This window comes from Coregonus lavaretus, assembly GCF_964263955.1.
Source record: "Coregonus lavaretus genome assembly, chromosome: 23".
NCBI classification, from domain to species: domain Eukaryota; kingdom Metazoa; phylum Chordata; class Actinopteri; order Salmoniformes; family Salmonidae; genus Coregonus; species Coregonus lavaretus.
In genome coordinates this window covers 44,115,788-44,143,298 of record NC_140010.1, presented here as the reverse complement: position 1 = coordinate 44,143,298, position 27,511 = coordinate 44,115,788, and the positions used below count along the sequence as shown (strand labels likewise).

Genomic DNA, 27,511 nt, shown 5'->3' with positions numbered 1-27,511 from the left:
GGTGCATGACGCCCCTGCATGCAAGTTTCATTTAGTCAGACTCAGGACAGTTAGACTACATTGTCACAGTTAATTCTAGCTTCAAACAGATTCACTGTAAACAAACTGTAAACGAGCTGCAAATTGTGAACAAAGCTAAAGTATCTCTGTTGTATAGGAAGAGTTGGCCTAATCATTTATCCTGGGGGATGACAGAATTTGAGAAAAGTAGTAGGTGAGCTAGGTTCAACTTGGATTTGCATTATTAGGTGATTGTTATATAGATTTTGATTTCATTAGTGTGACCACAGTGCTAATTGTAGAACATTTTATTAAGAATGATGTTCGTTCGATTCTTTATTCATTGATATAACTTTTTCATTTTCCACAGTGATGGAAATGTAGGACTAGACCTCAATTTACCCCACTTCCTACAGTCATTGCTGGCATTGCAAGCTCAGCTTGTAGAGCACGGCGCTTGTAACGCCAAGGTAGTGGGTTCGATCCCCGGGACCACCCATACACAACAAATGTATGCACGCGTGACTGTAAGTCGCTTTGGATAAAAGCGTCTGCTAAATGGCATATTATTTATTTTATTATTATTGCATTAGGTACCCTATTTGGTGAAGAAATTACAATTTAACTACTTTACCATTTTCCAAGAGAGAATTACTTCATATAGAGCTGGAGTTTCTGCAGACCAATTAGCCTAAAGATGATAAACTGTTGATAACATTGTGAGGATAGAACATTGAGGGATGCATTGATGTTTGTTATGTGTCTGAGCATGTACTTTCCAGTACTTAAGGAAATGTGACTGGACATCCTCTAAACCAATCAAATGTGTGGATTAGCACCGACAACAAACAAAAGATCGAGGTTAGCCATACTTTGTCGATGTCTAGCAGCTCTAATCATACCTGCGAGATAAGTCTTGTGTCGTATATTTTCAACTTTTCTCAAAACGCTTTAGCCTGATGGGTTTTCTTCGTTAAATTCGTCATTTTATGTGTTCAGCGATTGTCAGCTATCGAGCCATTTTAGCAATACGCTTATTTAGTTTGCTAGCATTACCCAGCAACGTTAGCTAGTGAGCTTTTAAAATACTTGTCAGTTTGTAAGGCCATTTGACTTATAGTTAATAGTTGTTTGAATCGGTGGCTGACACGGCTTTCTAACTTAAATAAAACAGTTTGATAGCCATGTCTGGACAGTCATCGGGCTGTGGGTTTCTAATGTCGGTTGTTGTTCACGGAGACTCGGCTCTGAACGAGCAGGAAAATGAGCTCAACCAGCAACTCCGACGGCTCTATCCAGCGGTAAACGAACTTGAAACCCCGCTTCCTCGATCCTGGAGCCCGAAGGACAAGTTCAGTTACATTGGCCTCTCTCAGAACAATCTTCGAGTGCACTATAAAGGTAACTAACGTTAGCTATGACACGTGAATGAAATTAATTGTGAGCGCTAACGTTAGCAAAGTAAGCTGATGATGCTAACGTTACATGTCAGTGGCTAGCTAGCCGTACTTTTAGCTAACTACCTTTTAGCTAGCCAACGTTCGCAGCTAATCTTAGCAGTTGTCTTTCTCAATAAAACGTATTGACAGCACTAACGTTAGTTAGATAACAACGCAGTCAAGCTAATGTTAGTTAACTAAGTTAGGTTGTTAACTAGGTAATGATCAACCATAAGCTATCTTGTAAACCAGCTGGCGAAGTCCCCAGCCAAAACAAGGTAACGTTAACTAGCAACGTTACCCCGTTTAGCCAACTAACGTTAGCTTTCCAGTTGGGCGAACTGTAGTCCTAACATAACTAATGTTTGTCAAAGTTAGCAAAAGTTGATAGTTTGATTAAAAAATATCATTGATATGTCAGTTGTACCTTACTACCTAACTGGCTAGTTTCTTTGTTTTTCAGCTGTTTAGTATAGATAGAATCGACCAGGTCCGGAAATAAACATGTCACAACAGCTGATTAGGCTAACTTACTTATAATGGCAGGGCCCAATGCTAGTTTTTTAAATGAAGGCCCAGGGTTGACAAATTAATTAATCTACTAGTTAACCTACTAGCTAACTAGTTAAATTGGCACATAAATCAGCAAGCTAGCTTTGTCAAGCTGACAAAACAGAAAATGACACCCAAAGGCAAAGCCCTTATCCTGTAGGCTGTAGTCTAGCCATAGGCCTATAGCTAGCTAGCTAGCTAGCTAGCTAGCCTAGATCTGCTTCTTCAGCATTACCCATTTAGGATATGTGTGACCTATATTAGCTAATATTGGTGGCAAATGCTATTATTTAATCGGTTGCTATGTCATGGTGGATTTTTAGTTAGTAGCAACTGGAAGTCAATGGTTGGAGTGACAATCAAGGCTGGCTTAGTACCTGAACCAACTAAAGGTATCTGAAGTGTGTTTTTCCCAGTGTTTGATGTAGGCCTACTTCATAAAGGTGTAACAGTGTATTTCCTTCCTGGGTGTGTAGGCCCTACATTTTACCCTTTAAACAATCTCTTCATAGTATGTGATGCGTCTAGAGAACAGCATGGCTTTACAAATACTATTGTGGCTATGCAGATCACTGAGGTACAATAAGAACTAGACTGTGTCCAAGATGTCCGACCTTTGTTTTCAAAGTAATCTATTCGCGTATGCATATGCCGATTCATGGACCGTTTATATCCGGTTTACACAGCCAAACTTCACAGGCGCACAGGGAGCAGCCACGACGTCATCCAAAAACATGGCAGACATTGGATGAATATAAAATGTTAAAGCTGCAATATGTTTTTTTTGGGCTACCTGACCAAATTCACATAGAAATATGACATCTGTCATTCTCATTGAAAGCAAGTCTAAAAAGCTGTAGCTCTGTTCTGTGCTCTATTAATATGCTTCCTATTAGTTTCATTTTTGCGCCTTACATCCTGTTTTGTACAACAGCTTCAAACAGCTGAAAATACAATATTTTTGGTTATGGTTTAGATGGTACAATGATTCTCTACACTAGCTTGTTTTGTCACAAACTGAAATTAGGTGAACTATTAGAATTTTAGCAACCAGGAAATTGCGGAGGAGGGAAAAATCAGCCTCTGTGACAATTATTTGAATAATTCAATGAATGTTTTGTGCAAATCTGACTTCTTTGGAAATTGTCATTATGGGCCAGTACTGACGCAAAACTATAGGAGCAGTCACAACTGTGCTTCTATACCGGAACCCTGGCCCCTTGATGCAGATGCTCCATGCCTGCCTGGCTGATGCAAACTTTAAACAAATAAACACACTTGACTAACAACAACTGGTCACTTGAGACTGACACAAGATTATGGATATACTGACAAGATGCATGTCTCTCCGCCCTAACAATGGGAGTCGTTGTCCACAAAGCGGCATGGCGGGCTGTCTACCTCCCGCCTATCCTTTCTTTTGGATTGGTGGATACATCTCATTTATTGTAATCCTTTTTTGAATATTCGATGAGGGTTGTTGACGTCAACCACATGTATTCAATGGAGAGGAATGCTATACTACTAGCCTCATGCCATGAATATGCATAGCCATCTCGAGACAACTCTGATAATGTTTTTTCTCAAAGTTGCCGGGATGTCACGTGTCCTACTTATCACTACCCTTGTAACAACTTAAACATTACGTAACTTCTATTAGATCAAATAAACCTCACGTAGCAAATAAGCCATTACATGTTTTTGTTGTTGACCAAATTCAACACTCATTGACCTCCATACAAAAACTCCTTGCTTGGTGGGCAAAACAACAAAAAGGCCACCTGCTGGAGGGAGAGATTTTCGCAGAGTTGGGCCTCTTCCTCTGGTGAAGTTAGCCACGATAGTGGAAGTCCCCCATTGAAACTGATGGATACAAATAGTGGAATAATGCCATGTTTAGCATTATCTAGTCCAAATAAGTTTGGAATGTTCTATAAATTCAACAAAAATACAATTTAGTTAATTTGACACATCTGAAATCGCACTGTGGATGTATTAGACTTCAGACTTACACTGCGAACATAATTGTAGGCTATGCACTGTACAGCCTTACCTATGGATCTTGGGCCCTTGAAATGGGTTATTGGCCTACTCACTGACACCAACAGAACAACTGAAGAGTTGACACATTGCCGTCGTTGCCCTTTTTTTAATGTGGGGCTTTAACTGTGGGAAATCGCCTCCCTATCCAGCCTACACTGTGTGCACAATTATTAGGCAAGTTGTATGTTTGAGGATTAATTTTATTATTGAACAACTACAGTGCTCTCGGTCAATCCAAAATGTTAATAAACCTCAAACCTGAATATTTAAGAAAGTAAAAGTGAGGTTTTGGCTTTCTTTGGAGAATATCTGTGTGCACAATTATTGGGCAACTATTAGTGTGTAGAATTATTATGCAACTAAATGAAAAAACGAAAAGTTCCCCATCTCACTTGTTTATTTTCATCTGTTAAAGTGAGAATAAAACAACTCAAAATTTACAAATAAACATTTCTGACATTTCAACAACAAAAACACCACACATTGGCTGCTGCTACTGTAGGCTGAATATGTTAAAATGTTATGGGATGCATTTTCTCATTTTTTTTTTATGGTAGGCCACTGGTAATCGCCACAGTAGTCTACTTGACCACTTTTTAAAGTGGGTATAGCCTGTTCACAGTAAACGTGTGCCGGAAGTTGCACAGAATTTTCACAACGTTCAAGTTTGCGCTCAGCAGGGAACATTGGTTATGTAGATTATTTTGAGCGGGACAAACTGTCACGCAGCTCACAGAAGAACGACAACGTTAGGGTAGGTAGGAAAGACTTTTCGACTTATTATACTTTTGTGGACACTATCAAATTAGTGGATTTGGCTATTTCAGCCACACCCATTGCTAACAGGTATAAAATCGACAACACAGCCAAGCAATCTCTGTAGACAAACATTGGCAGTAGAATGGCGTTACTGAAGAGCTCAGTGACTTTCAATGTGGCACCATCATAGGATGCCACCTTTTCCAACAAGTCAAATTTCTGCTCTGCTAGAGCTGCCCCGTCAACTGTAAGTGCTGTTATTGTGAAGTGAAACGTCTAGGAGCAACAACAGCTCAGCCGCAAAGTGGTAGGCCACACAAGCTCACAGAACGGGACCGCCGAGAGCTGTAGCACGTAAAAATCATCTGTCCTCTGTTGCAACACTCACTACCGAGTTCCAAACTGCCTCTGGACACAACGTCAGCATAATAACTGTTCGTCAGGAGCTTCATGAAATGGGTTTCCATGGCCGAGCAGCCGCACACTAAGATCGCAATGCCAAGCGTCAGCTGGTGTGGTGTAAAGCTCGCCGCCATTGGACTCTGGAGCAGTGGAAACACTTTCTCTGGAGTGATGAATCATGCTTCACCATCTGGCAGTCTGATAGACAAATCTGAGTTTGGCTACCTGCCCCAATGCATAGTGCCAACTGTAAAGTTTAGTGGAGGAGTAATAATGGTCTGGGGCTGTTTTTCATGGTTTGTCAAGGGAAATCTTAACGCTACAGCATACAATGATATTTTGTGCTTCTAACTTTGTGGCAAAAGTTTTGGGAAGGCCATTTCCTGTTTCAGCATGACAATGCCCCTGTGCACAAAGCAAGGCCCATACAGAAATGGTTTGTCGAGATAGGTATGGAAGAACTTGACTGGCCTGCACAGAGCCCTGACCTGAACCCCATCGAACACATTTGGGATGAATTGGAACGCCGACTGTGAGCCAGGCCTAATCACCCAACATCAGTGCCCGACCTCACTAATGCTCTTGTGGCTGAATGGAAGCAAGTCCCCGCAGCAATATTCCAACTTCTAGTGGAAAGCCTTCCCAGAAGAGTGGAGGCTGTTATAGTAGCAAAGGGGGGACCAACTCAATATTAATGCCCATGATTTTGGAATGAGATGTTCGACAAGCAGGTGTCCACATACATTTGGTCATTAAATGCTAAGGCTACAATGGGTATTTAAACCAGAAATATAAGTATGGTCTGAAACCTTTCCAATGCGGAATTCTGTCATCATGCGCTGTTTTGAATGAACAATTCTAAAGGCTTTCCCCCCCAAAAAAAACTTCCCAATTGAATGTTGTTGAATGCAAAGTAGGCCGAGCTGGCAGGATGATGTCATGATGAGTTGCATGGTATCAATCGGGTGGGCGTTATACATGGGATTTTGAGAGTGAAACCTGAAACTGAATTTATAGGGCCCTACGACTAGTCTGCTGACTGTTCAAAATAGCTAACAATAACACCCTTTTTGAGACTGCGCAAATATTAAAATGAATAAAAATCTCTGCCGACGACTTCTCTTTAAGGCAGAACCCCCGCACCTCAAATTCAGAGGGGTTGGGTTAAATGCGAAAGAAAGGTGCGTATTGACATTCATATTGCAATGTACTGACTGACTTTTTCTATTTTGCCATTTAGCAGACTCTCTTATCCAGAGTGACTTACAGAAGCAATTAGGGTAAAGTGCCTTGGCGACTCACACTAAATTCTTCTGCTGCTCTATCGTTCGCTACATACTTGAGTGTAAGACTGCCATCATTGAAGTAATTTTTGGTGACAAAGGGCACGAGGGGCATTGTACAAAAAGTCCTCAGCGATTGGCTTGTCTCTAACCAATCAGAGTATCAAAGCCCATGAGTTTTCAAACTGCAGCTTTACCCACGTGTGTTCTGGCTCTGGCTCAACCCATCGGCTTCTGGAACAATCAGACGGCCCCGACTGTGTCCATGTTCGGTGAAGGATCGGGGAGTTACTCCGATCCAGACTCTTTGAAGAAAAGAAACTAACGTCTGTGGGCGTAGCGTTTGACTGGAGCAAGGAGTCTCGGTAGCCAGGCGAGCAATGTACAGCATTACCTATGGATCTTGGGTCCATGAAATGGGGTATCAGTCTACTCCGTGTCACCCACAGAACACAACTGAGGAGTGTACACAAATATTAATGTTGTAGCACTAATTGCGGGACTTTGACACCGGTGTGAACTGAGCCACATTAGCTCCCACAATAAGGGCAACGACGCTAATATTGATGTAAACAGTTGTGTTCTGTGGGATGCCGGCATTGACATCTGGCATTCCACAGAACACAACTGTTTACATCAATATTAGCGTCGTTGCCCTTATTGTGGGACTTTAAAGCTGCAATATGTAACTTTTTGGGCGACCTGACAAAATTCACATAGAAATGTGAGTTAGATCTGTCATTCTTTTCAACGCAAGTCTAAGCGGTAGATCTGTTTATGTGCGCTATTTCAATGCTTCCCTTATCATAAAAAATAAATAAATGTACATTTTATTTTGGCGTCTTCCTAGAGCTGGCCGCCCGGACAAACTGAGCAATCTGGGAAGAAGGGCCTTGGTCAGGGAGGTGACCAAAAACCTGATTAGAGCTCTGTCAGAGTAACAGAGTTCCTCTGGAGATGGGAGAACCTTCCAGAAGGACAACCATCTCTGCAGCACTCCACCAATCGGGCCTTTATGGCAGAGTGTCCAGACGGAAGCCACTCCTCAGTAAAAGGCACATGACAGCCCGCTTGGAGTTTGCCAAAAGGCACCTAAAGACCGACCATGAGAAACGAGATTCTCTGGTCTGATGAAACCCAGATTAAACTCTTTGGAAACCTGGCACCATCCCTACGGTGAAGCGTGGTGGTGGTGGCGGAAGCATCATGCTGTGGGGATGTTTTACAGCGGCAGGGACTGGGAGACTAGTCCGGATCGAGGGAAAGATGAATGGAGCAAAGTACAGAGATCCTTGATGAAAACCTGCTCTAGAGTGTTCAGGACTTCAGACTGGGGCGAAGGTTCACCTTCCAACAGGACAGCGATCCTAAGCACACAGCCAAGACAACACATGAGTGGCTTCTGGGCAAGTCTCAATGTCCTTGAGTGGCCAAGCCAGAGCCTGGACTTGAATCCGATCGAACATCTCTGGAGAGACCTGAAAATAGCTGTGCAGCAACGTTCCCCATCCAACCTGACAGAGCTCGAGAGGATCTGCGGAGAAGAATGTGAGGAACTCCCCAAATACAGGTGTGCCAAGCTTGGAAAGTCATACCCAAGAAGACTTGCGCCTGTAATCGCTGCCAAAGGTGCTTCAACAAAGTACTGAGTAAAGGGTCTGAATATTTATGTAAATGTGATATTTCAGTTTTAATTTTTTTGCAACAATTTCTAAAAACCAGTTTTTGCTTTGTCATTATGAGGTATTGTGTGTAGATGGATTTTTTTTCTTCTTAATTTAATCATTTTTAGAATAAGGCTGTAACCTAATAAGGTGGAAAAAGTCAAGGGGTCTGAATACTTTCCGAAGGCACTGTATATGGCGTTATTCCACTATTTGAATCAGTTTGCCTCAGTTTCAAGGGGGGACTTTTATTTTAAAGGTGAATCGCAAATTCCGCTATTGTGGGTAATCGTTATTGTGGCTAGTGTCACACAGGTGTGAATGGACTCCATGCCAGGGTTAACATTGTTTCTGATGACTTACAGACAGTGCATGATACTTATGTCTTCTGGGTGTCCTAAATGCCAATTCTCTGCCAGTTTCAGGCAATTCTATGGGCCAAATATCCCCTCCCCTTCCAAAATTAAAGATGCTCAGACAACATGGTAATGAACTACAATTACCATAATCCATTGCGCGCCTACTTGTCCGGTTTGTTTCTTTTACGCCTGCTTTGTTAGGTTAGTGTGGCGCAGACAAGGAGAGAGAGAAGACCGAAGAATGCCCAATTGAGAGGGATATAGAGAGCAGTTGCTTCAAGGTATCTCTACCTGAAAATACATGATCTAAATGATTTGATAGTTGGTATTCAGCTTTCATAAAAGTATACCTTATTTACTTTGAAGTGATTTTGTCACAGCATAGGTAGCAGTTCTATAGAGATGAGATGATAACTTGGGATTAAATAATAGTAATCATTTGTGTAATCAAAATGCATAGTGCATTTAATGTTGAAAAAAGTTATTGAAATTGAAAACGGTGACTATTTGTTTTATCGAACTGAATCGACCTCAAGCACTAATCGCTCAGCACTAGGGGAAAACCATGTTGCGGGGATAGGCTTGTTTCTGTTCACCTACCGTTTTGCGTCTCAATCCACGCCTAAAGAAACTGAAATATGCACTGACTGCTAATGCTGAATTCCAATTGTTCCGCCCACCCCCCTCGCCATTCTAGTAGGTTTGAAATGGTCTGATAGGTTTAAGCATTATGGTAGTTGTAATTGTTGCCGTCTGATTGGCCAGGGGGCATTTCTGCCATATTACTTACGCCTATCCAATTGTTTCAGATCTACAGCAGTGCCTACTGGGTAAGAGCTATGGGTTGAATTGGATTACAGGGTGTCTTGTTTCACTCATGCCATCTCTTCCCTCCACCCACAGGTCATGGAAAGACCCCCAAAGATGCGGCATCCGTACGAGCCACTCATCCCATCCCAGCCGCTTGCGGGGTCTACTACTTTGAGGTGAAAATCATCAGTAAAGGCCGAGATGGGTAAGATGGACGCACAGAATTGGGCACCACACACCCACATTGGGCTCTACCCACGCAAACCCCTTTTGACTTCACTAATCATAGTCTACAGTTGACCTCGATTGAACAAAAGGTTATCTCATCAGTTCCATGTAATGGTTAACGGTTCAGAGATTAGATTCCCCCCACCCCAACTAATCGACCTATCAACTCTTTCCTAGGGTGTATTCACTAAGAACCAAACGGAACAAAAACAGGGAGGGACTAACCTGAATTTGTCTAAGAAACACACTTTTTCATTTGCAATCAAACTTTCGCTATGTTGTGCACAAATGAACACACCCCTGATTTCCATTGTTGTGCTGATAACATCTCTGGACAGTTAGGAATTGACCTTTTGCATGAGGGTGTCTATCATGTTGCGAAGATTCATAAAGTTCCCTTGAGGCAGTTTAGATATCCGTAGCCAGAGGAACCCATACATTATGAAACCGTTAACATGCCTGGATCCATCACAATTTTGACCCTGCTCTCTTTCTGTTTATCAGGTACATGGGTATCGGTCTCTCGGCTCAAGGTGTCAACATGAACAGACTCCCTGGTAAGGTGACACTGTTGAAAGCTATAGCTTGTGCGTGTCAATGTTGACTGCCTCGGTCTTCAGGTGTGTCGAAGACCATTTTGGTTTGTGACTTGTCCCGGTCTGTGATGGGGCATTATGTGAATTTGTCTTTTTGTGTGTGTATTGTCTGGAAGACGTGCTGGTGATGAACATAAGCTTGGTGTGTGTTTCAGTGGATTGTCTATTCTCTGAGTATGTATTGTCTGAAACTCATGTGTGAATGTATTTGTAATGTGTGGGTGTGCCCTTACAAGCCAGACAGGCTGCTTATTCTCTGGCCTGACATGACACCGTTGGGACAGGGTGACATGTTGGCGTGCACTCCTCACAGGGGGGGGGGTTTATCTGGCAGTGCAGGGTGTCTCTCTCTCTCTGACACTGGCTGCATCCCAAATGGCAGCCTATTTCCTATATAGTGCACAACTTTTGACCAGAGCTGCACATGCTCTGGTCAAAAGTTGTGCACTATATATAGGAAATAGGCTGCCATTTGGGATGCAGCCTTTAACACTTTTATACCAGTCAGGATACAGGGCGTGCCCAGCAAAGAGCCACAGCATAGCAATGCAGCGCAGTCTGATAACACAGCAGACCGAGCAGTGCCAGATCATGGCTAAGTAATCACAAATGGCTAGTTGTTAAAACGAGCTAATTGCTAAATGAAACTGTTAGTAGCTTTGTGACCCACAGAACAGTGTCAAATGTAACGTGGCTAATGCTTAGGAAACCTAATACACGCATGAGATTCAAATGAGAAAATATTCTTACATTATTTTGACATTATAGCAGAGACCTTATAAGGATAAATAATTAGCATAAATATTGTTAGGCCAGAGCTTTAAAAACCTATACTAAAATAAATGTGCGCTTCTAACCAGTGCCATGGCAGATTGATAGGCCTATATTTTACCCAGGTGTAAGACTGATCATCCTTATCTTCTGCTATGAGGCTTTAAGATGCATTGGTGATGTGATTCTTCTAGTAGCTATGTCCATTATTGTATTTTTATTGGTGCTGTATGTATTGGCTAGTACAAATGTCATCTTTGGGGTTTAATAAGGTGTTATCTTATAGAGGAAAGTGGTACTTATACTGAACAAAAATATAAATGCGACAATTTCAAATATTTGACTGAGTTACTGTTCATATAAGGAAATCTGTCAATTGAAATAAATTCATTAGGCCCTAATCTATGGATTTGACATGGTTGGGCCTGGGAGGGCATAGGCCCATCCACTTGGCAGCCAGGCCAACCCACTGGGGAGCCAGGCCCAGCCAATCAGAATACATTTTTCCCCACAAGGGCTTTATTACAGACAGAAATACTCCTCAGCACCCCCCGCCCGCGGTTGTGAGGCAAGTTGGACGAACATTTCGGGGATTTATTTTTTGTATTTTTTAGCTCACGAAACATGGGACCAACACTTTACATGTTGCGCTTAAGTCAAGGCATCATCTTTCAGAGTGACGACAATGTTGTCTGTATGGTTATTCTCAGGTTGGGACAAACACTCGTATGGTTACCACGGAGATGACGGCCACTCGTTCTGCTCCTCCGGCACGGGGCAGCCCTACGGCCCCACGTTCACTACAGGCGACGTGATTGGCTGCTGCGTCAACCTCATCAACAACACCTGCTTCTACACAAAGAATGGCCACAGCTTAGGTACGGAACACACCTGTAGAACATAAAATATAATTCATATTTTTGTCACGATGGAACTTAAGGTGTGGCATTCAGTTGGTGAACTTTTTGTGGCGTAATTTGGGTGATTTCCTAAATTGGATGAAAAGGTCTCTTAGGCTAGTTCTAGTGGCGTTTGGATCCGGAAAATGTTCTTGGTGGCATTTGGGTCCGGAAAGTTCTCCTTATACCAGAAGTCAGTTGTTCACAATACCCATGCATGGCATAGGTATACACAGCAGTACTATGCAGACAAAAGTGAAGGAAACTCTACCCTTTAATTTATTTATTACCAATCATTTCTTTACAACATATCACTATCAACCAACAACAACACCACATGTAAACACGCGACACAACATTGTTCTCTCTCATCCTGGTCTAAATAATTGGACTCATAAAAGCACATTTCTATACTTTATTTTCTTTGCATATCACAATTTCATCTCACCCTTTAATATTTATTTTAGACAACATTTTATGTCAAATTGAACATCATGGTTTGAATAGAATTGATATGCTGCACCATGCATTCCTGTACCCAAAATAGGATATTCAGTCAGAGATGAAGAAATGTATGTTGATGTTTTTTTTTTAAATCTTCTCTCCTGTACTCTAGGAATAGCCTTTACAGATCTACCGGTAAGTATTATCCCTCTGGCCATTTTATCTTTAAAAGCTACATTCTGGGATTCAAAAAACAAGAAAACGGCATCCCTGCCACTTGTTTTGGTACACAGCTGAGCTGAGAGATGGGGTTAGGGAAATGTAATCCCTCTCATTCATTGACCGCACTCTAAATGCATGGACGAACATTCCATGACATCCAAGAGATAGTTTGACCCCTATTTGAAGCTATACCTCGTTTGTTTACATTCTTGTTGTTTGTAAACAATGGATGGAGTAATAAAATGTGATATTTTGGATTATGATAAAGACAGTTGTGCTAATTTCATAAGACATTTATACATTAAATTCTTCAAGAATCAATGGATAAATATCAAGAATTGAAATAACATTGCACAGCTTCCCAAATCCCACACTGTAGCTTTAATGTAAAGAATGCATATTTTGAATGATGTTTGCTGCCTGGAGGACCTGATATAAAAAAAAAAAAATATGTGAAGACTGAAGAATTTATGCCATTTTAAAGTTCCCCCAAAATTTGCAATTTACACTGCATGTTTTCACTGCACTGAGGCGGGGGAGAGCGCCGGCTGCGCTGTCCCCCTACCAGCAGAATGGCCGCTTGTTTGGGGATAAAATAAGACAGCTTTAGCCAAAACAATAATCCATTGAGCAGAAACTGTTGGCCGCAAGCCAGCATTCATGTTTCTCTGGGCTCTACGGTGATGTGCGTCAACTCCACTAGAGCTGACCTTTCTCTATTAGACCATGAAACAGGCTTTGAGAAATCCCTCCTCTGCTAACTCCAGGGTCATGTTTATTAGGCATGAAACTGGGAGGGAACTACCAGAGTATGCCCAATGAGAATGCAACCCAAGTGGTCATGGGATATTATATTTATTTATTGAATATGCCAATATAAAACTCACATTCCATGACTTCCACGTAATTTCCTGAACCGTCTGGAATGTAAAATGCTTTTTTTTGGTGACCAACCTTTTTATTCAGTTTTGTAATTTTTCTTTTTCAGAAGTGCACAGGTACAAAAACAATCACATAAATGCATACAAAGATAACCCATTATCCCCCCCCCCCTCATGCACTTCTAAATTAATTTTGTAGCTTTGTCCCAGAAGCATTTAACTGCAGGGCACTCCCACATCATATGAAGTAATGTGCCTACCAGATTTAGGGGACACAGTGAACAGTTTGGGCAAATTTCATCGTAAAACATTTCCTTGGAGTTAAATACAGTCTGTGAACAAACTTAAAATTTATAAGTTGGTGGTTTGGATTAAGGGATGCCAAGGTCATATTTTTCCATATTCTGTTCCAGGTAATAAAGGGTGGTTCAGATTCAATTAGATAAGTGGACCATACTTTTTAAATAGCTAGCTTTTTAAATGTTGCGCCAAATTGAAATTGTGAGCAATAATGGCACCAAAGCGTAGTTTACATTGTATAAGGGTTATATCAGTGAAGACCACCTCTTCCAGGGCAATAAGAATCATGTGGAAGAATCATGTCTAAACCAGTTTAAGATGGGGCGAAATGTGCTTGGAAATACAATTTTAGGTTTGGTACGGATAGTCCGCCTACGTCTTTCCCTCTTTGTACATTTTATCCGGGATCGTTTACCTTGCCATATACACTGAGTGTACAAAACATTAGGAACACCTTCCTAATATTGAGTTGCCTCCCATGCAAGTAATGGTTGAGTCTTACTCGATGGATGGCAAATTCTGCTCTGTTTTATCAATAAATGATGTCTTGACTTTGGAAAGAGTAATAGCTACCTGGTCTGACACTGGCTCAAACACAGTTAACAACGTAAAATGCTTTTGACCCAAACTCTGCCAGTTAAACAAATGTACAGTGTATATAGGATACTGAACCATGTCTCTGTTTTTGTTTATCTGCTCCTTATAAACCAAGCTGTCCTGCACTGGTGTATTCATTATTGCGCACTGTAGTGAAATGTTTTGCAACGGAAAACAAAAACACACGTTTCTTAAGGGGACAAATTCGGGTAGGTCCCCTCCCAGTTTCGGCCCGATTGGTTCCTAGTGAATACACCCCTGGTGTCAACTCTGCTCCTTGACCTAAACTCAGCAAAAAAAGAAACGGCCCCTTTTCAGGACCCTGTCTTTCAAAGATAATTTGTAAAAATCCAAATAACTTCACAGATCTTCATTGTAAAGGGTTTAAACACTGTTTCCCATGCTTGTTCAATGAACCATAAATAATTAATGAACATGCACCTGTGGAACGGTCGTTAAGACACTAACAGCTTACAGACGGTAGGCAATTAAGGTCACAGTTATGAAGACTTAGGACACTACAAAGGCCTTTCTACTGACTCTGAAAAACACCAAAAGAAAGATGCCCAGGGTCCCTGCTCATCTGCGTAAACGTGCCTTAGGCATGCTGCAAGGAGGCATGAGGACTGCAGATGTGGCCAGGGCAATAAATTGCATTGTCTGTACTGTGAGACTCCTAAGACAGCGCTACAGGGAGACAGGACGGACAGCTGATCGTCCTCGCAGTGGCGGACCACGTGTAACAACACCTGCACAGGATCGGTACATCCGAACATCACACCTGCGGGACAGGTACAGGATGGCAACAACAACTGCCCGAGTTACGCCAGGAATGCACAATCCCTCCATCAGTGCTCAGACTGTCCGCAATAGGCTGAGAGAGGCTGGACTGAGGGCTTGTAGGCCTGTTGTAAGGCAGGTCCTCACCGGCAACAACGTCGCCTATGGGCACAAACCCACCGTCGCTGGACCAGACAGGACTGGCAAAAAGTGCTCTTCACTGACAAGTCGCGGTTTTGTCTCACCAAGGGTGATGGTCGGATTCGCGTTTATCGTCGAAGAAATTAGCGTTACACCGAGGCCTGTACTCTGGAGCGGGATCGATTTTGGAGGTGGAGGGTCCGTCATGGTCTGGGGGCGGTGTGTCACAGCATCATCGGACTGAGCTGCTTGTCATTGCTGGAAATCTCAACTCTGTGCGTTACAGGGAAGACATCCTCCTCCCTCATGTGGTACCCTTCCTGCAGGCTCATCCTGACATGACCCTCAAGCATGACAATGCCACCACGCACAGAACGAGCAGTATGGCTGATTTCCTGCAAGACCGGAATGTCAGTGTTCTGCCATGGCCAGCGACGAGCCCGGATCTCAATCCCATTGAGCACGTCTGGGACCTGTTGGATCGGAAGTTGAGGGCTAGGGCCACCCCCCCCACCCCCCCAGAAATGTCCGGGAACTTGCAGGTGCACTGCAGTACTAAGTATCTGATGTTGCCACCAGCTGCATTGACTGTTACTTTTGATATTGACCCCCCCCCCCCCCCCCCCCTTTGTTCAGGGACACATTATTCGATTTCTGTTAGTCACATGTCTGTGGAACTTGTTCAGGTTATGTCTCAGTTGTTGAATCTTGTTATGTTCATACAAATATTTACACATGTTAAGTTTGCTGAAAATAAACGCAGTTGACGGTGAGAGGACGTTTAATTTTTTTGCTGAGTTTATCTTGCTTGTGAAATATACTTGTGGTAGAGGCTATAGGGAACTTTTCCCCTCGAGTGGTTTGATGACAATAAATACAATAATATAAGATCATACAGTACCAGTCAAAAGTTTGGACCTACTCATTCAAGGGTTTTTCTTTATTTTTTAAAACTATTTTCTACATTGTAGAATAATAGTGAAGACATCAAAACTATGAAATAACACATATGGAATCATGTAGTAACCAAAAAAGTGTTAAACAAATCAAAATATATTTGAGATTCTTCAAAGTAGCCACACTTTGCCTTCATGACAGCTTTGCACACTCTTGGCATTCTCTCAACCAGCTTTACCTGGAATGCTTTTCCAACAGTCTTGAAGGAGTTCCCACATATGCTGAGCACTTGTTGGCTGCTTTTCCTTCTCTCTGCGGTCCAACTCATCCCAAACCATCTCAATTTGGCTGAGGTCGGGTGATGCAGCACTCAATCTCTCTCCTTCTTGGTCAAATAGCCCTTACACAGCCTTGAGGTGTGTTGGGTCATTGTCCTGTTTGAAAAACAAATGATAATCCAGCTAAGCGCAAACCAGATGGGATGGCGTATCGCTGCAGAATGCTGTGGTAGCCATTCTGGTTAAGTGTGCCTTGAATTCTAAATAAATCACAGACCGTGTCACCAGCAAAGCACCCCCACACCACCTCCATGTTTCACGGTGGGTACCACACATGCGGAGGTCATCCGTTCACCTACTCTGCGTCTCTCAAAGACACAGCGGTTGGAACCCAAAATCTCATTTGGACTCATCAGATCAAAGGACAGATTTCCACCGGTCTAATGTCCATTGCTCGTGTTTCTTGGCCCAAGCAAGTCTCTTCTTCTTATTGATGTCCTTTTAGTAGTGGTTTCTTTGCAGCAATTCGACCATGAAGGCCTGATTCACTCAGTCTCCTCTGAACAGTTGATGTTGAGATGTGTCTGTTACTTGAACTCTGAAGTATTTATTTGTGCTGCAATCTGAGGCTGTTAACTCTAATGAACGTATCCTCTGCAGCAGAGGTAACTCTGGGTCTTCCTTTCTTGTGGCGATCCTCATGAGAGCCAGTTTCATCATAGCGCTTGATGGTTTTTGCGACTGCACTTGAAGAAACGTTCAAAGTTCTTGACATTTTCCGGATTGACTGACCCATGTCTTAAAGTAATGGACTGTCGTTTCTCTTTGCTTATTTGAGCAACACAACTGATTGGCTCAAATGCATTAAGAAGGAAAGAAATTCGACAAATTAAGTTAAGAATGCACACCTGTTAATTGAAATGCATTCCAGGTGACTACCTCATGAAGCTGGTTGAGAGAATGCCAAGAGTGTGCAAAGCTGTCATCAAGGCAAAGGGTGGCTACTTTGAAGAATCTAAAATATATTTTGATTTGTTTAACACTTTTGTGGTTACTACATGATTCCATATGTGTTATTTCATAGTTTTGATGTCTTCACTATTATTCTACAATGTAGAAAATAGTAAAAATAAAGAAAAACCCTGGAATGAGTAGGTGTGTCCAAACCTTTGACTGGTACTGTATATGTTTGAACCATACATTTTAAGATGATAAATCATCTGAGTGCATTGTCCTCTCATCCATTTTGTGTCCCAGCCCAACCTGTACCCCACAGTGGGGCTGCAGACCCCTGGGGAGGTGGTGGACGCCAACTTTGGCCAGCACCCATTTGTGTTCGACATCGAAGACTACATGCGCGAGTGGCGGACTAAGATCCAGGCCCAGATCGACAGGTTCCCCATAGGGGACAGGGAGGGAGAGTGGCAGTCCATGATCCAGAAGTAAGTACCTTCCCTTGTTGCAGTACACACCAAGGGAAACGGGGAAACTACATTTCCCATCCGCCTTTGCAACTGGTTTGACTTGTATTATTGCTGCCTTTAAATGCTCCTCCGAATCTCGTATTTCTCAGTTGTGAAGGCGTAAATACGACGTGATTGTGTTCAAGTGATTTTGAAGTCAGAACAATTCATTTAAATAATTTTCTAACATTCTTAAAGTTAGCTAGCTTGCTAACATTGACATTATGTTCAAACTAGCTACATTATCCACATTGTCAAAATTTGACATGTAAAAAATTGCTTTGTTTTATCATTTTTGGTTGAAAAGGTGAAAGGTCACTGCTGAAATGTCACTACTCATAAACTATCAAATGTATCCAATTTTCCCACTTGAAATTTGGACTTGGAGGATTGTTTAAGTGGTTATTTCCGAGTCTGAACCTCGTATTTCCGAATTCCCAACAGCATTTGAAGGCAGCATATCATTATTTGTATTCTCTCTGAGCTGTTATGTTTCTCCCACCTCTTTGTCTCCACAGAATGGTGGCATCCTACCTGGTCCACCATAGTTACTGTGCCACAGCCGAAGCCTTTGCCAAATCCACAGACCAGGCTGTGCATGAGGAGCTGGCCTCCATTAAAAACCGACAGAGTGAGTCCTGTGTGCGTGAACAATGGGCTTAGGGTGTGTCCTGTCATTGACTTTGAGTATATTTTTAGAATGTATATGCTACATTCATAAAATGTTAAAAGGCTAGATGGGTAGTTGTTGGTATAGGTGGAGCCATTAAAATATTGCTAAGGGACACGTCTGCCTAGAGGCTAGGGGCAAAATGGAATGGGCCTAGAATAAAGGATTGTCCATAACACTTTTTAAAATGTTGACGCTCTTGGACTCTGGGAGACAAATTGGGAAATGCCATGCCACACAATAAGTCTCTTCCCAATATGTGAATGAATGTAAATGGGATGTGCTTGCAGAGATCCAGAAGCTGGTGTTGTCAGGCAGAATGGGAGAGGCCATCGAGACCACCCAACAGCTGTACCCCAGCCTACTGGAGAGTAACCCCAACCTCTTATTTATGCTGAAGTGAGTAACTGTGAGGGATAGGCAGTTTTGTCACATTTAGGAACTGTACCTCTTAAGGGGAAGTTCAGGATACCCCCAAGCCATAAGACTGCTGAACAATTAATCAAATCGCCACCTGGACTATTTATATTGCCCCCCCCCCCCCACACTGCTGCTACTCGCTGTTTATTATCTATGCATAGTCACTTTACCCCTACCTACATGTACAAATTACCTCGGTACCGGTACCCCCTGTATATAGCCTCTTTATTGTTACTTTTTTTTTTTTCCTTTAGTTTATTTAGTAAATATTTTCTTAACTCTTTCTTGAACTGCATTGTTGGTTAAGGGCTTGTAAGTAAGCATTTCACGGTAAGGTCTACACCAGTTGTATTTGGCGCATGTGACAAATAAAATTTGATTTCATATTACAACTTGGTGTTAGATGGTTCCTCACCCTGGAAGTGGTTGTAAATTCCTGAACTGACCCTTTAATGGCAAGACTACATTGATGTGCAGCCTTGTATATTTGGTTGTCTGTTGGTATTTCTGTACTTGATTCTGTATTTTGAATGTGGTGGTTGACGGTTTGAAGGTCGTATTGGCTAGGCCTAATCTTTTGTAACCCTCCCCCTGTCCCCTTAATCCCCCTGTCTCTCAGGGTGAGACAGTTCATCGAGATGGTGAACGGGACGGACAGCGAGGTGCGATGCCTGGGGGGCCGCAGCCCCAAGTCCCAGGACAGCTACACGGGCTCGCCCCGCCCCTTCAGCAGCCCCAGACACAAAGCCAGTGGCTCCCAGGCCTACCTCACAGGTATATGATACACTGAACAAAAATCTGTCAATTGAAATAAATTCATTAGGCCCTAATCTGTGGATTTCCCATTACTGGGAATACAGTTATGCAGCTGTTAGTCACAGATGCATAAAAAAAAAAAATCAGTATCTGGTGTGACCACAATTGGCCTCATTCTGCGCGACACATCTCCTTCACATAGAGTTGATCAGGCTGTTGATTGTGGCATGTGGAATGTTGTCCCACTCCTCTTCAATGGCTGTGCGAAGTTGCTGGATATTGGAACACACTGTCGTACACTTCGATCCAGAGCATCCCAAACCTGCTCAATGGGTGACATGTCTGAGTATGAAGGCCATGGAAGAACTGGGACATTTTCAGCTTCCAGGAATTGTGTACAGATCCTTGCGATATGGGGCCATGTATTATCATGCTGAAACATGAGGTGATGGAGGCGGATGAATAGCACGACAATGGGCCTCAGGATCTCATCAGGGTATCTCTGTGCATTCAAACTGCCATCGATAAAATTAAATGGTGTTCGTTGTCCGTAGCTTATGCCTGCCCATACCATAACCCCACCACCACCATGGGGCACTCTGTTCACAACATTGACATCAGCAAACCACTCTCCCACACACGCCATAGACGCTGTCTGCCATCTGCCCAGTACAGTTGAAACCGGGATTCATCCATGAAGAGCACACTTCTCTAGCGTGCCAGTGGCCATTGAAGGTGTGCATTTGCTCACTGAAGTCGTTTACAACGCCGAACTGCAGTCAGGTCAAGACCCTGGTGAGGACGAGCACACAGATGAGCTTCCCTAAGAGGGTTTCTGACAGTTTATGCAGAAATTCTTCAGTTGTGCAAACCCAGAGTTTCATCAGCTGTCCGGGTGGCTGGTCTCAGGCGATCCCACAGGTGAAGAAGCCGGATGTGGAGGGCCTGGGCTGGCGTGGTTACACATGGTCTGCGGTTGTGAGGCCGGTTGGACGTACTGCCAAATTCTCTAAAACAGCGAAATTAACATTCAATTATCTGGCAACAGCTCTGGTGGACATTCCTGCAGTCAGCATACCAATTGCAGGCTCCCTCAAAACTTGAGACATCTGTGGCATTGTGTTGTGTGACTAAACTGCACATTTTAGAGTGACCTTATATTGTCCACAGCACAAGGTGCACCTGTGTAATGATCATGCTGTTTTAATCAGCTTCTTGATATGCCACACCTGTCAGGTGGATGGATTATCTTGGCAAAGGAGAAATGCTCACTAACAGGGATGTAAAAAATTATAATTGTGCACAACATTTTAGAGAAGCTTTTTTTGCGTATGGAAAGTTTCTGGGGTCTTTTATTTCAGCTCATGAAACATGGGACGAACACTTTACATGTTGCGTTTTTATATTTTGTGTTCATTAGGCAACAGGTTGTTTTGTTGCAAAACGTTTCTAAACATTCTCCATTGCATACCGTAATGAAGTCCTGGATCAAATACATTTCGTCAAATACTTTAGCTTGCCATTCTCCTTGTTTGTTTGTGTTTTGTATGGCGTTTTTCACTGACTGACTGTCCTGGTTGCTCCCCAGGGTTTGACGGTGGCTGTTGTAATGGGGTGATGTCCAGTAAGGCCCACCCCTCCCCCCACAGTCACAAGTCCTGCCCACCGAGCCCAGCCCTCCTTGCCCCCGCTGCTGAGCTCAGCTCCCTCAATGGCAGCCACAGCCTGCAGCAGCCCAACGCCAGGTACTGAACATGCACAAGCCTATAATGTACTGAACATGCGCATAAGGCTATGTACTGAACATACAAAACAAAATCCAGTACTGAACACACACACTACTAGATACTGAACAAATGTCCAAAACACCAGGAACTGAACACGCATCAAACACATACTCAATACTAGGTAGCTTGCAACGCCTCAACCTGCATCAAACACTAGATACAATTTTTTTTTTATGAAACTGTATATACCCAACACTATGCAGTCTTGCACAGCCTGCTTAACATCTACCAGCAAAACAAGGTATTGACACAACGTATCACATAATAAAAAAAAAAAGCAGGTTTAAGATCGGCTACATTGCAGTGGGACTGCACAAAACTTCTGATTTTACAAATGAGCTTGCATCCCTAATAACTACTCATTCATGTTATCAAGATTATAAGTACTAGAAATCAAATGATACTCCAATGTTACGAGAATGGAAGAATCAAATGCTTTATTGAAATATTACATTTTTTTGGGTTAAAGACAAACAACATTAACTCAAGTCATATGGGGCTGAGACTTCCAAGCATTGGAAACATGTGGGTCTGAGCAAGTGTGATGTCATTAATGTATGTAAATGTTAAGTTGTCTTATTGTTTTTGTCTATGTATGTTTATTGTCAAAAATAAAATGTATATATTTGTCACTGTGCCTCGCTTTTCTCAAACTGATCCCCTCAAACATGCCGATTGTCCCCCTACTGTTTCACCCCCCCTCCCCCCTCCCCAGTACTGATGTGGACATGGAGGTTGACCACTTCACCAACGGAGTGACCGAGTCCTCCTTCAATGGCACCTCCAAACACGGAGCCCAGACCGAGGACTGTGACGCAGACATGGGTGAGTGACAGGCTATGACATCCATAGTGATAGTTTTAACAACATTTTGAAGCTATACATTGTTTCCATTCTTCTTGTTTGTAAACAATGGCGTAATGCATCTTATTTTGGGGGTTACAATAAGAGTTGTGCTAAACTCATGAGGCATTTATAACTTATTATTCAAGAATTGACTAGGTGAAAAATCTGTCTGTGCCCTTGAGCAAGGCACTTAACCCTAATTGCTCCTGTAAGTCGCTCTGGATAAGAGCGTCTGCTAAATGACTAAAATGTAAATGTATATAGCAAAAATTGAAATTATCATTGCAGATTCCCAGATTGCACCTTTTTAAAAAGAACTATATTCCCATGGAATGTACTTTTTCACAAAGAAATATGGTCTACAACTGACATGATTGACTCTATCATCTCTGCTTTCAAAACCAACCCTCTGAGTGGCTGAATGGTATGTCCTCATGTGTGACGTGCATGTTTGATTGGTTCTGTGTCCACAGAGGTGGAGTCGGCCCAGTCCAAGAGGCAGCTGTGCGGGGGAAGCCAGGCGGCCATCGAGAGGATGATCCACTTTGGCCGGGAGCTCCAGAGCATGAGTGAGCACCTACGCCGAGAGTGCGGCAAGAACTCGGTCAACAAGAAGATGCTCAAGGTACTCTCCATCAATCATGTTCAAACAACTTCAGATAAAAAGCCCGACGTAATACCTGTAAAACCTTGGATGTACATTTTGCTGCGAATGTTTTGCGTGTACGTCACACTACGTCTAACAATGCAGCGCTGCGATTAGCCGATAACTACCTACAATATCTCAATCACAAAGCAGCATTTCTCTTAGCTGTGGTGGTAGTGTGCTGCTAATATACTGAACAAAAATATAAACGAAACAATTTCAAAGATTTTACTAAATTATAGTTCATATAAGGAAATCAGTCAATTGAAAGAAATTCCTTAGGCCCAAATCTATGGATTTCACATGACTGGGCAGGGGTGCAGCCATGGGTGGGCCTGGGAGGGCATAGGCCCACCCACTGGAGAGCCAGGCCAAGCCAATCATAATTAGTTTTTCCCCACAAAAGGACTTTATTACAGACAGAAATACTCCTCAGCACCCCCCACCCCCCTCTCGGACGATCCCGCAGGTGAAGAAGCCATATGTGGAGGTCCTGGGCTGCACATTTTAAAGTGGCCTTCTATTGTCCCCAGCACAAGGTGCACCTGTGTAATGATCATGCTGTTTAATCAGCTTCTTAATATGCCACACCTGTCAGGTGGATGGATTATCTTGGCAAAAGAGAAATGCTCACTAACAGGGATGTAAACAAATTTGTGCACAACATTTGAGAGAAATAAGCTTTTTGTGCGTATGGACAATTTCTGTGATTTTTTTTAAAAATTATTAATTATTTTATGTATTTTCTTTAGCTCATGAAATACGAGACCATCAATTTACATGTTGCATTTACATTTTTGTTCAGTGTATGACCGCTGATCAGTTATGTCAACTTTGAACTTACTGTACAATGAGGTTACTGTACCTTACTTGACACACTACTTCCATCTCTCATCCACTGCTGTTTCTCCTACCCTGCCTTTCCCCACTTATTTTTCCCTGCACTGTTTTTTACATTCTTCTTGGCTGTCTTTTTTCCTCTCTCTTGTCCCTGGTCAATGTATTTCTATGTCCCTTATCTCTTCCCCTCTCCCTCTGTAGGATGCATTCAGTCTGTTGGCCTACTCGGACCCGTGGACTAGCCCAGTGGGCTATCAGATGGACTCTATCCAGAGGGAACCGGTGTGTTCCACACTCAACAGTGCAATACTAGGTAGGTACACTTCAGAGCGCCTCCTCAGCCAATTCCTTGGCCAGCAGTCGAGTGTTGTACATCATTGGGGAATACACTCTTGGGCGGTTTCCCAGACACTGATTTAAGACTAGTCTTGGACTAAGAAGCACTTTTGATGGAAAATCTCAATTGAACATGCGTTTTAGTCTAGAACTTGGCTTAATCTCTGTCCGGGAAACCGGCCCTGTAAATTTAGCATTTTGATTAGAACTAATGCTGGTTCTGTAACAATAATGCTAATTCTGTATAGCTTTTCGGTGACCGGGGCGTAATCGTTTTCCTTTGAAAATGGGAGAGGTTAATTGCCAACGTGGTCATGACTGCCATTCTTTCCATTGATCAGTCCTTGACATTTGTTAGGATTTGAGTCATGGTGAACAAGTTACTCATTTGGCGGTGTCCATGGCTACTGTTTTGTGTATGTGAAGGTGTTATGCATTGCCTATGGATGTACTATGTAGTACTGACTATTTACTTATTTAGCGGTGTCCTTAGCTACTAGGCCTATGTCATGGATATGACGTGTAATGAATTGCCCAACGATGTTAGAAATGTATGAACCTAGAAAATTGGTGTTGAATCAGTCTTGCAGATTTAATAAGTTGTGCACACAAATGCCCTCACGCAGCCCCCCAAGTTACTCATTTAGCAGTGTCCTTAACACTTCCACAAAATAGTAGCTATGCATTGCCTATGGGTGTGTTATGTTATCTTACATAGCTGTCCTTTCTCCCCCCAGAGACTCATAACCTGCCCAAGCAGCCCCCTCTGGCCCAAGCTGTGGGACAGGCCGCCCAGTGCCTGTCCATCATGGCACACTCTGGCAGCGGCTCCTGCGCCTTCGCTGCTGTGGACGATTACCTGCACTAGCCCGACACACACAGGTCCCCCCCACCTCCACACAACTCAATCTGGATCCCTCTACTCCCCGGGCTAGCCTAGGCTGCGTTCAGATTCTCCAACCCTCCTCCCGAAGTGTTCACTCCTCATGCTTTTAAAAGCATTGGATTGGTGCGGGCATGCCTGGAGGGAGTTTTCACCATATTCCTCACACCAGTCCATTCCTTTGAAATCCATGAGGGGGAGTGTACGAGTGCACTCTTTTGGGATAGGGTCGAGAATCGGGACGTCGCCCAAGTCTCACGGGAACCCTGATGCAGTCACGCAAGCCTGCCCACATAATTTTGGTTGATAGGGAGAGGGAAGAAATTGCAGATTAGCCAACTAGTAAATTCACCTCCCTGATCTGTGTGACTGTGGCAAACCATGCAGGGTTTTCATATCCCAAACTACTGGGCAAAGGTGGACCACCCTGGTCTGAAGAACAAGGAACGGCTTTCCAGTGACCGCACAACACCAACCCACAGTCAACGACATATGTTGACACTCCACATTTGCCAACCAAAAATGTGCTCCATTTAAACCCCCTGACCAACCAGGCAAGGCGGGCCGATATAACCACAGAAGACGTGAGTATTCTGACCCATTCTAGTGCATTTGCACCTGGGTTTGCAGAGTACGCTAGCCGATCCCACCTCGAGAAACCAACTCCTTGGTGGTGCAAAAGACGACACCCAAACCCCATGGCATCAGTGACTGGTGATGCATGTGGACTCAAGATTTTGAAGAAGCCAGTGAGAGAATCCAGAGTCCTAACTTTTTGTCTTTTTCTTTCTTTAAAAAAAATCTTGTTTATTTTGGGGAGGGGCAGTAGGTGGGAGGTGGGGGAGGGTGGGTAGGTTCTGTTTGTTAACCCTTCCTGGTTTAAAAGGCATGGTGGTGATGATTATTATTCTAGCTAATTATTATATTATTCTTACTTGCATACACAGTATATTTGTTGCGCGCCGGCAAGAGTGAATTCCACCAAATAAAGGTCCCAATCCCACCACTCCTTACTAGTGACAAGTGTCAGCGTGTGTACATGTTAACATTTCTATGAATAAAATGAATTCTATCAATAATTAGATATTTAGCTACCAAAAGGAAACAATATGAAAAGAATATGTACACTCAAAGCTTCACACTGACAGTGGAAGAATCCTTTGTGGTGTTAGTAGAGAGACTGTCGAAACTTTGTTACTGCGGTTGAGAAGTTGAGTTAACCCTTTCCATGGCTACCCCAGTACCTGACCCGACCTCAGTTTTCCCAACTGCACAGCAGGTTTGATGCAATGTTATGACACGTTTTAATTTTCTAATGTATTCAGTCATGTCTATCGTAAATCCTTTACCCACAAAGAACTCAGGAGCCATAAGCCCTTTCTCCTTCATTTTGACTGCTAAGATCCCGTCTTAGTTAATAAGTTCTAATCGAATGTGTCTCTGTACACTGCAATGAAGGGCTTTTCAGACTTTTAAATCACCCAAAATGTTTAGCAGATTAGCCTTGTGCTACCGCCTGAGCTCTCTTGATGAATGTTAGCCTCCCAGGATAGGTATTGTCCTAGTTTGGGGCTAACCATAGCAGTTTGGGGATAACAACAGCAGCTTGATGCTAGCCCAGGGCTTACCATAGCTCAGCTTGTGATGGCTAACCCCCCCCCCCCCCCCCCCCCCAAAGCCTTTTCATAGCTTTTAGCTAACCACATCCCATCCCAGTTAATCAAATCTTGGGATAATGGTGTGTTTGAGATAGCATCCAGATTCTGCAGAGATCTTCACAATACCTGGAGAAGGGTTTTAACCTACCAATTTGCTATAATGATCCTATACATCAAACATGCACATTGTCAGGTGTGAAAAGCCCATATAGGCTGCTTTTGATGTTAGTAGAACACTTGTCAACGACATCCAACCCAATAGAAAGACTTGGGCCGGGAATCGATCAAAGGCGAGCGCATAGTCGATGAGTGCATTGCACTTGAGCCAACATCCGCAGTGTCTGGGACATTGCCTTTAACAGGCTAATTGTTCCAGTGCAATGAGCTTGTCTACAAAGCGCCTTTTGAATCCCGGCCTTGCTCTTTACTAGTTTTTGTTTACCGGATCTCCTTTAGTACTCTCAACAGCAAAATAGAAAATAAAACGGTATTGTCAACTGCACTGTGGTTACCACATTTACAATAAATAAAAAAACATCTAGGAAGGCGACATTGCAACTGTGTTTTAGTGCTTGCAGCCGCAGCGAAACCACAACCAGAGGCCATATCAAGCATCTCAGAGTAGGAGTTCTGATTTAGGATCCATTTTGCTTTTCAGATCACAATGAATAATATGGACATGGATGATCTAATCCTAGATCAGCAGTCCTACTCTGATACATATAGCCCAAGAATGTTAAGGCTAAAAGTAAATACTAACGCATTGGGTATTTCTAATCTGTCTGGGAAACCGGCCCTCAATGTCTGACTATCAGTTCGAGTACACACACCATTCTTTCCTTTATGACTTTGTTGAAACAG

General features: G+C 43.0%; 1 protein-coding gene across 1 annotated transcript; it reads left to right on the top strand.

The window, feature by feature from the left end:
- The first annotated feature begins 829 nt into the window (after window positions 1-829).
- ranbp9 (RAN binding protein 9) lies at window positions 830-26,005 on the top strand. The gene is made up of 14 exons (XM_084139938.1): window positions 830-1,401; window positions 9,405-9,516; window positions 10,044-10,096; window positions 11,617-11,784; window positions 12,422-12,444; window positions 17,603-17,787; window positions 18,327-18,439; window positions 18,769-18,877; window positions 19,518-19,672; window positions 21,243-21,399; window positions 22,157-22,266; window positions 22,761-22,912; window positions 23,975-24,086; window positions 24,847-26,005. Exons 1-14 carry the CDS (start codon window positions 1,185-1,187, stop codon window positions 24,975-24,977), a joined length of 1,797 nt encoding a protein of 598 aa, XP_083996064.1. The 5' UTR covers window positions 830-1,184; the 3' UTR covers window positions 24,978-26,005.
- The last annotated feature ends 1,506 nt before the right edge of the window (window positions 26,006-27,511 follow it).

Bases quoted from the DNA above. Each gene is read 5' to 3' on its own strand.
- ranbp9 (XM_084139938.1), top strand. From the start codon at position 1,185: ATGTCTGGACAGTCATCGGGCTGTGGGTTTCTAATGTCGGTTGTTGTT. The intron at 12,445-17,602 runs GTAAGTATTATC...TTTGTGTCCCAG, and splicing joins TAGCCTTTACAGATCTACCG to CCCAACCTGTACCCCACAGT. The intron at 22,267-22,760 runs GTGAGTGACAGG...CTGTGTCCACAG, and splicing joins GGACTGTGACGCAGACATGG to AGGTGGAGTCGGCCCAGTCC.